Source organism: Struthio camelus, chromosome 4 (genome assembly GCF_040807025.1).
Source record: "Struthio camelus isolate bStrCam1 chromosome 4, bStrCam1.hap1, whole genome shotgun sequence".
In the NCBI taxonomy this organism is placed as follows: Eukaryota; Metazoa; Chordata; class Aves; order Struthioniformes; family Struthionidae; genus Struthio; species Struthio camelus.
The window spans coordinates 50,693,638-50,703,442 of NC_090945.1; the positions used below are offsets into that span (position 1 = coordinate 50,693,638).

The 9,805-nt window shown below is 45.8% G+C and overlaps 1 protein-coding gene across 2 annotated transcripts; it reads left to right on the top strand.

Annotated features, from left to right (window-relative positions):
- Positions 1–4,004: 4,004 nt before the first annotated feature.
- On the top strand, positions 4,005–9,720 carry ING2 (inhibitor of growth family member 2). Of its 2 annotated transcripts, XM_068942583.1 has the most exons (3): positions 4,144–4,207; positions 5,135–5,210; positions 7,999–9,720. In XM_068942583.1, exons 2-3 carry the CDS (start codon positions 5,189–5,191, stop codon positions 8,664–8,666), a joined length of 690 nt encoding a protein of 229 aa, XP_068798684.1. In that variant the 5' UTR covers positions 4,144–4,207; positions 5,135–5,188; the 3' UTR covers positions 8,667–9,720. The 2 variants fall into 2 exon arrangements, with proteins under 2 accessions (XP_068798682.1, XP_068798684.1); XM_068942581.1 differs by lacking the exon at positions 5,135–5,210 and having other exon boundaries at positions 4,005–4,207.
- Positions 9,721–9,805: the final 85 nt, after the last annotated feature.

Here is a 9,805-nt window from a genome sequence, read left to right on the forward strand (position 1 = left end):
TTTTTTTTTTTTTTGGCAAGGAAATCTCGTTTAATATTACCAAAGCATTCTCAAATTGCCCAAAATTTAAATCGTTATTTAGTGTTCAAAAGCAGTGGAATACACTTAATTTCAGGAAACACGAGGTGATCTCTGCTGTGCCTTAGATACTGCTTCCCCCGTAGTGACAAACAGTTAGCAAGTTTCCAGCACAGAAACCACCTGTAATATACTCTACGAGTTATTCTAAAACGACTTTCTTGACTATTACTTTACCAGCGGTGCATATATAATTTCTGGTCAGAAAAAAGTGATGCCAAGTAAATATATTAAATTTGTAATTAAACGTTAAATAAAATTAAATGTTTATTTTCACATGTTAATTTTTAATTAACTTTTGTTGCTTCATTTTACTGCTCTGTAGTGTAATTTTCAGTTTCTTGGTTTGATTTCTTCATGAGGTGGTAGAATGATACAGATATTTGAGCTTACTATAGACAGAAAATAGCCAACATATTTCTACAGAACTTTCTATCACTGATATTAATCCGGGTTCTTTTGCACTATTAAGTAATTCTTTCTGCCTGGGTAGTAAGTGCCATTTGTTGTTCATGTCATACGAACGAATTCAACTGACTAGATTTTAGTGATTCAGAACCGACAGCAATGATCACTGTAGAATAAAGTTTCAGCAACTTACTGTCAAAGGAATTGAAAGTAGCTAGATTATTTTCATTTTCTATGTCCATTTATTCAAAAATTAGACAAACAGCACAATCTGATCTGAAATTTAAATTCATTAATCCAAGCTATGACAGAAGACAAGGATCTAGTTTTACTGGCATATGGCTTTTAATGTTACAGTGTACTCTTAAGAACGTGAATATACTGAGTTGCAGACTTCCTGTGTTCTTGGCCAGAGTGAGTGACATCACCGACATAACAAAGTTGTAGACAGTATTTTCAAATCACTGTTTTTGATTCATTTTTATATATTTGCCAACTCATTGCTGGCTCTGGTAGAGAAAAAGAAGTCTATCTACAGCTACAATTACTCAACATCTAAGACATAGATTCAGAAAATTATTGTTACATGGGAAACCAGTTTAGCAGCTGCAGGAGTTGAACGTTAAGAGCATGTTTAAATACTTTCCTGCACTGGGGTCTTAAGAAAATTTTCGTAAGACTGGAGTCTTAAGAAAATAACACTTGCAGAGTGCCACCACGCGAAATGCTGACCTTGCTCGTCAGAGGAAATCTGAGGTTCAACATACTCATTTTGTCACAGGATTAGCCATCTGGCACAGATCACACATTCACATAGTGATAGAAAAAAGCGTACTGGAAGGGATCCTCTGGAGGTCATCTAGTTCGGTCCCCTGCTCAAAGCACAGCCAGCTTCACAGTTCAGTTGGGTTGTGCAGGGCCTCGTCCAGCCAGGCTCTGAAAATCTCTAAGGATGGAAACTATATAACCTCTTGGGAAACCTGTATCAGTGCTCAACCACTACTCTAGATTAATTCCATCTTGAAATGTTATCTGTAGGATTAATATAGGTACTCTTTTAGTACTGGCTGCTTACCGACATGCAGGAAAGTAAGACATAAGGTATTTATTTTTCCCCTTGAATTCAGTCACCTCTGATGCTGTTTTTTCAAAGCTTGCAAGATTTCATATTTGTCTTCTCCCTTTTTTTCAGGTACCTGAAATATAAATGCAACATACAGCAAAAGGTACAGGTCTCCTGGCTATGTTTCAAGACTCCACAAGATTTTTTTTCTGATGCTCACCAATTATTATTCATGCAGTAAAGATGGCATTAAAATGTCTGAAGGGGTGATAGGGATGAAATCTCAATCTTTTAGTAATTAAAACTACTTGATACCATTTTTCCCAATTATACTAGAGCTCAAGAGTACATATATTTCTACTTGTATTTCCTACCATATTTATCGTGGCCAACACTTGATACAAATTCTGCATCAGCCCTTGGGGAGGAAGGATACTCTGTCAAAACTGGAGATTTGTTGGCAGGCAAGCGGGTTTTAAAAGACTAAACTTCTTTGACGCCTTATTTAAAATTCTCTCAAATGATTCCTCAGGATAAAATGTCACTGCACTTCCATAAGTAATAGTTTATCATGAATCATTATTTTGCTCTTTAAAGCTAAATAAGGTAGCTCTTACTGTGGGCAAGAACAGTCTAAACCACTGCTTCTTACAGTTCAGGGAGATGAATTAATTGGATGTCTCGGCATATCAACTGCTACTGTGATAAAAACTTGCCTTTGGAGCACACTCTAGCGTAACAGAAAGTAACCTACCTTCCCTGCATCTAGTCTGTAACCGTGCTGTTGGTACAAACCTCTCCTCATGATGAGAACTGCTCTTCAGAAATAAATTGTTACAGAAACAAATATAGCTCACAATAATGTTCGGGAGATAAATACACACACCATCTGCAAACAATTTAATGTGCATATAAATTTTGTTGCAGTAAAACTTACTCCCATTCCCCTCCTCTCAGGCACACCGCCTTTGCAAAGGAGCGCTTTCAGAGATTAAGCTTCAGCACTGACGAATTACGATTTCATATGCCAAAAAGCATTCCAAGCAAGTGAGAGGGCAGTGCAAAGAAAGGGTAAGGCTTTAGCATCACATAAAAAACTTAAACGGCAGTAAACATCAACTTTTTTGACCTGTTACTGAGTTGCCAGTCTTTTGGTATGAGCCTGTAAGTTGCAAAAGGTGACATCTACTGCCTTCTTGATATGTTCATAGCACCATACGAGCGTGAGTTCCTAAAAGGAGTGTACCCACCCCCACAGCCCTGTGCTTGCTCGGTTATATTTGGTATTACTTCCTCAGAAATTGGGAAGGGTCTGGATAACGGCTGAAAACCCAGCTTGCGGTTTCCTCGCCTGCGCGTTCAAACAAACGCCACGCGCGACAGCTGGAACGAGCGCTTAAGTTCCTCAACCGCCGCAAGGAGGGGGCGCGTTTGGGGCAGCGTGAAGAAACGCGGGGGGGAGAGGGGGGTGCTGACTGAGGAAGGGAGTTTAAAGCTCCTCCTGGCGGAGCCCGCCCTACCTGCCACGCTCGTAACCCCGGCGGCCCGCTCGCCGGCCGGCGGGCAGAGGCTGAGGGAAGCTGAAGGTGAAACGGGACTGCCCGCCCCCGGCAGCGCCTTCCCTTCCACCGCGCCTGGAGCTGACGCGGCTAGAAACAGGGCTGAGCGCGCCCGCGGCCCCCGGGGTCGGGGGGGGAGGTGGGGGGAAGTAGCCCGGGGCCCGGCACGGCCAGGCCGCGACGCCCCAGCGCTGAGCGAAGCGAGCCGCGGCCGTTGGGAACCCCCTGCCCTGCCCTGCCCCGCCCCGCCCCGCCCCGCCCAGGCAACGGCCGCCCGCCCCCGCCCACACGCGGCGGCCGCCGGGGCACCTGGCGGGGAGGAAGGGGGCGGGGCCCAGCCGCCCGCCTGCCACCCCTTGGTTGCGCGCCGCCACCGCGCGGCGGGGACGCGGGGAAGCTCCGGCAGCCGGGAGCCGCCTGCCGCGGGCAGCGGGAGCCGCCTGCCGCCGGCGCCGCTCCGCCCCGGGCGCGGGGCGGGCGGGGAAGGGACGAACGCGGGCGCCTTCGCCTTTAAGAGCGGCTCCGCCTCCGCGGTGGCTCCCGCCCCCTGCCACGCGCCGGGCCACTGGGAGCGGGCGAGGGAGGAAGGCGGGAGAATGCGAACCCCTCGCAGCGCCTCCAGCCGCGCCTTATAAGGGCAGGGCCTCGCGCATGCGCGTAACCTAGCGGCCAGGGGCGGGGGCTCCAAGTGGGTTTTGCTTCGGCGGCGGCGGCGGGGCGGGAAGGGGCGCGGGGAGCCGGCGGCAGCGGCGGCCGAGGCCGAGGCGCGCTCCCTGCCCCGCGGGGCGGCGCGGCCGGCGGCGCAGCGCGGCACAGCCCGGGCAAAGGGGCGGCGGCCGCGGGGAGCGGGACGGGGGTCGCCCCCGGGCCGGGCCGGGCCGGACGGCGCAGCGCAGCGCAGCGCGGTGCATGTGCTGCGGGCGCGGGGGGATGATGCTGGCGGGGCCGCAGCTGGTGGCGGGGCCGGCGGCGCCGGGCGGGGAGCGGGCCCGGCTCCTCTCGCTCTACGTGCAGGACTACCTGGAGTGCGTGGAGTCGCTGCCGCTGGATATCCAGCGCAACGTGTCGCTGCTGCGGGAGATGGACACGCAGTGCCAAGGTGGGCGCCGCGGCGGGCACCGGACGGCGCGGGGGGGGGGGAGGAGGAGGAGGAGGAGGAGGGCGGGCGAGGCCGCCGCCGCACATGCGCCCGGCGCGGCGGCCCGGACCGGCTGTTGGCGCCGGCCCGGCTCCGCGGCGGGGGGCGGGGCGGGGCGGCGGGGGTGGGACACGCGCGCGGTTGGGGGGGAGGGGGGCGCGGCCCCGGGGGGCGCTGCCGGCCCCGCTAGGCCCCGTCCGGCCCCAGCCCAGCCGGGGCTCCCGGCCAGCAGGTAAACCCGCCTCCGCGCGTGGGGCGCTCTGCGGGCCGGCTCTGTCGGTTTTTGTGCCCCCCCCCCCCCAAAGGAAATACCTCTCTGAGCGAGAGGTACAGTGCGAGACTCCGAAGCCAGAGAGGCAGCAGTGAACCCCCCCCCCCGATCCCCCGCCTTCCCAGCCCGGGCAGGTGTCCATCTGTCCGTCCGTCCTCCCGCCTGAGTTACCTGCAGCGCTGTCAAGTCCAGCAGCCCCGGCAGGTTTGTCCTGACCCCGCCGCGGCGCCCAGCGGTCGCGCTCCCGGCGAGGCGAATGCAGAAATCGGGTTTTGGAAATCCCACGGCTCTCGCTGCACCGCCCACGCGTGGAGGATGTCAGCCGCGGGCGAGCGGCGCGGCTGGAAGGGCGCAGGCTTACCCCGCTAGCGCGCCGGCTCCCGGCTGGCCCTCAGCGCTCGCCGACTGGATGAGGAAGTTAGCTGTGCTCCCTTTGATAACAGCTCACGGAGGGGAAAGGAAAAAAAAATCTGTCCTGTGGCAAGTTACCGTCAACTTTAGTCAAAAAAAACGCTTCTTCCAAATTGCAGGTTAAATGGGAATTAAATCCATTCTGCCTAACTCTCTCAGCTGTGGTATTTTTTTTTTATTTCTAATTCTTGCTGGTATCCTAATAGGATAGGATCTACTACTGAATAGCTTTATTACTTGAAATATGCAGCAGAGACCAAATGACATCAACCCACTGTACAAGTGAGTAGGAATTTGGTCCTATGGCATAAGAACTGGAGATTACAATATACTGTAATTTCCCTTTATAATAGAAGGCTTTCTTAAATTTGGGTAAGAAGAGACCGTTAAGGCCTTTCAGAGGTTAAATAAAGCACCTCAGAAGACAGCTATTGTAAATGGATTCTTTCAATTATCTTCCTAATTACCCAGGAAGATACATAAGAACAGGCTTTTGTAAGTTTTCTTAAAGTCTGAAGTGCATAGGCTTGTTTGCAGTATTTTGAATTCTTTGTCATGGCTGGACTGCTTACCAAGTTCTTTGTGCAACCTGTGGTGATTTGGTTATGAGCCAGCACTCTAAATCTGTATTAAATAAAGTTAATCTCTTATTTAGCCTATACTTTTAATATGTATTCTTCCAGCCACTAATGTGAAACTGGGCCAAAGCAGAGGTTTGTAGAGTTTTACCTACAAACCTAGTTTAGTTTTACCCAGCTACATCTGTTCAGAAAAAGGAAAGAAAAAAAGCATAAGAATGTGACAAAAATATTTTAGGCCTAAGTCTGAAGATCTTCTAAAAGTGCTGCTAATATGATTTTGGCTAACTTAAAAGGTAGTGCTAGTTCATGTGGGAGGGCCAGAGTCATTCCTGGACTTGGAAAACTGAAATCCTTTTAGCTCCACCAAACTTAATCAGATTATCTGTAATAACGCCTGGTCCTGGTTTTTTAACAGGGGTTTCAGAGCTACTTAGTTGGGCCTATGGATGCTTTCTCTAATCTTGGGAAATAATGAGCGAGTTTGGCAAACTTGCATCTCTGTCAGTCCAAAAGTTCTCTCTCTTCTCTCCTTGTGAGAAATTTGGCCACTGTTTGGAGAATGGGATGGGAGGTTGTCCTGATTGTGATTGATTTGCATGTTTGTCTTATCTGCAGGTAAATATCAAGGGATACATCCGGAGAATAACAAACTAAAAAAAAAAAAAAGCCTCAGTAGAGTCAAATTTGTTCTCTGTTTTCTTTTTCTGTGGAAAAAGAACAGTTGTTATTTGTGGGTTCTTTCGGGCAGGGCATCCCCTATATGGAAAATCTATGTAACTACAAGTACACTTTTTTTTTTTCCTCTCACAAAAAAAGTCTGGGTAGGAGATAATGTGGCTGCAGCATATTGTACTCTGGTTATGTCTTTCTAGTTCAACAGCTTACAAAATACCTTACTCTGCACTTTTCAGGAGCAGAGAATGAGATTTTCTTCCCTGTCAGGGCAACAGGCAAGACGTGCAGCTGAAGGTGCATGGAAACAACGGTCATGTTTGTAATGATAGCTGCAATGCTAGTATTCAGAAGAAATAGGTTGAGTTATTGGGCTGGCGCAGCAGTGATTTTATCTTACCCAAGTGAAAGTCTGGAATAGACCAAAATGCTATTGACTTCTGTTGTCATACAGATTTCAGAATTTACAGTAAGAAGTGACTGTTCCTGCAATACCACTGTTTCAAAATGTCAGCATGAAAAAAAGCCACTGTGCACAATGCTAAGGAGATAATACCTGTGGTTTCTATTTAGTGCAAGTTTGAATCATTTCACAGTTGTACAAAGCAGACAAAATTACTTAAAAATAAAAGCCAGTTTGTAAAAAGCTGCTCTGTAGAAAGAGACTATATTCGTTTAGTGTTGTTAATAAATTCGTTTGCACATTCAAATAAAATTCTTAAGTTTTTGAAGAAACATACACTGCATCTAACACAGTGCATCAGATTTCACTGTCAGCTCTGAGGTTAATTTAGTTCTTTTCACTTTAGCAATTCCTTTCTCTGTTATGTATTGCTGTAGTGTAACTTTTGCCAAACAGTATTTCAAAATCCAGCAAAATATAAATGTTAGGGTACGAACTAAGACTGGCTTATGACTTTAATCTCATGTCTAGGTTCATTACACTTGCTTCTAAGAAATGAGAATTTATTAAAGATTCACTGCAACTCATCCAGTTATTTTGCATGATTTGCAAGGGGGAAAAAAAACCCAAAAGTCAAACTGAAGCACTCATTACCAGTTGCTAAAAAAACATATATATAAATATATATATATCCTGCAAAGCACTCAGCATTAGGTAGCCTATTCTGAGAAGCTCAACCTCAGTTCACAATGAAACTTGCTTTCATTAGTCTTGGTAATATGGAAGAAAACCCTTTTGAGTGATCAAAGTTGATCTAAATCCTCTTCATCCATTCACCCTCGTGCAGCTTTTTTAGACTTTATAACTACGTCCACTTGAAAATGTAACGCCAAGTCTTTAAGTGAATAGGAAGGAGAAGGTGGAAGGCCTGGATATCCTAATTCTGGAGTATTATCCATGATATTCAAGTGATGACCATGTGAATTCTAAGTTATCTTCTATGATGCAATACATTCTGTCACTTCAGTTTGCAGGCCAGGGCTTTAGAAATACTGTGGCAAGGCATCTGAACTAAAATTCCTACTTTGTGGATATTCCACATCCTGCCTCCGTCTGACACTATGGTACTTGAACAGCTATGATCCCCTGTTCTGAGTTATTCTTTCTCTTCCAGTGTCTCTATTTGAGACATTATGTCTCTCTTTAAGAACTTCAGAGAATTTTCTTGCAACAGATTGTGATCTTAAACATTGATTTGATGATCACATGCAACTTGCATTAAATACCAGATCTAGCCCATAGGGTATACTATAATTAAAATTTGTACTATTTCTCATCAGTTAGAAATGTATTGCTATATTTTCTTGAGCATGTTCTGCCTTGTGTAATTATTCCTATTATCTTTATTTTGTAGAAGCATTAAAAGAAATAGATGATGTCTATGAAAAATACAAGTCAGAAAATGATCCTGTTCAGAAGAAACGCTTGCAGCAGCATCTTCAGCGTGCGTTAATCAACAGCCAAGAACTTGGAGATGAAAAAATTCAAATAGTTACTCAGATGCTAGAACTGGTAGAGAACAGAGCTCGGCAAATGGAAACACACTCTCAGTGTTTTCAAGATCTATCTGAGAATGAAAAGCCTCTAGAAAAGGCAAAGATGGAATCCTGCCAACCAGAGAGATCTTCACGTCGACCCCGTCGCCAGCGAACCAGTGAAAGCCGCGATCTGTGCCATATAGCAAATGGTATTGATGACTGCGATGAGCCACCTAAAGAAAAACGATCCAAATCTTCCAAGAAGAAAAAACGCTCCAAAGCCAAACAAGAGAGGGAAGTTTCACCTGTAGAATTTGCAATTGATCCCAATGAACCAACTTACTGCTTATGTAACCAAGTGTCTTATGGCGAAATGATAGGATGTGATAACGAACAGTGTCCTATTGAGTGGTTTCACTTCTCATGTGTTGGACTCACCTACAAACCAAAGGGGAAATGGTATTGCCCCAAGTGCAGAGGAGATAACGAGAAAACTATGGACAAATGTACTGACAAATCAAAAAAGGATAGAAGATCGAGGTAGTGAACGCAATTCGTGTTTTAAAGAGTTGCTCCTTTTATATTAAAATGTTTAATTTCCAGAGAACGCTGTTTTAGGAAATGCATAAGACTATGCAATAATTTTTAATCTATAATATTATAGGAGTATTAAAAGCTGTCATACCTTCTGTGATCTTTAACTTTCTGCACTGAATAACCAAATAGTTGAGACAGGGTGGCTTCAGACCTTCACAGAAGACATTACAAGCATATGGCTCTTGGTTTCAATTTAACCCCGTTAGTATTTTAAAAAACCTTGTGAGTCTTGAAATAATGGTGGTGGGAAAGATACTGAAGAACTTCTCATGTTATGGGAAATTCATTGAGTTCTTCTGAAGCACCTCGCATAACTGTTAGGATCTTAACAACTGAATTTGTTTGGTATCCCAGGTCTTAAAAGTTTTCGGCTTTTGTGTTAACATCACATATTTGGAATTGGGGTTTTTGAGTTCAGCCGTAACTGTACATAAAAGTCTTCCGAGCTAAAACCAGACCTCTTCAGTGACTTTCATATGACCAGTATGTTATTTCAAGGAAGAAAATACCACTAACTTATGCTTTTTATGTCAATATTAAACTCTTGTCTTGGTGACTTTACATTTGGGAGTCAGTTTCTGGATATGTTAGCAATTAAGGTGTATAAGTAGTTTTGGATGTTCTTACTGGGTTTTGTTGGGGTTCTGCTGAGCGTCCTAATGTGGTCTTTATTGGTTAAGATACTATCTCTAATGCTGAAACCACTTCCTTGATCCTCTTCTGTCTTGCCGCTGCCTATATAAGTCTTGAAGCGGTAGAAGGATCCCTTGAGAGGGGATGCTGACCTCTTGGGGATCAGAGATTGCAAATGTGATAACAATTGTCATCATCATAGACCTGTAGAGAGCTGAAATTTGTGCTCTCTGGGATATAAACTTTGCTTTTCCATCAGTGGTAGTTAGATAGTGTGTGGCCATGCCTGGGTTTAGGCATAGCACCATAGTTCTTGGGCTTGGGCAACTGGCTAAAAAGCCTGAAGGCAAGAGCCTTTGCTAAAAGCTTTGATAACAAATAATAAAAAAGAAAAGAAAAATATAAGCATGACTAGCATAGAGCCAGTGGCCAAATCTGAGCAGGTATCTGACA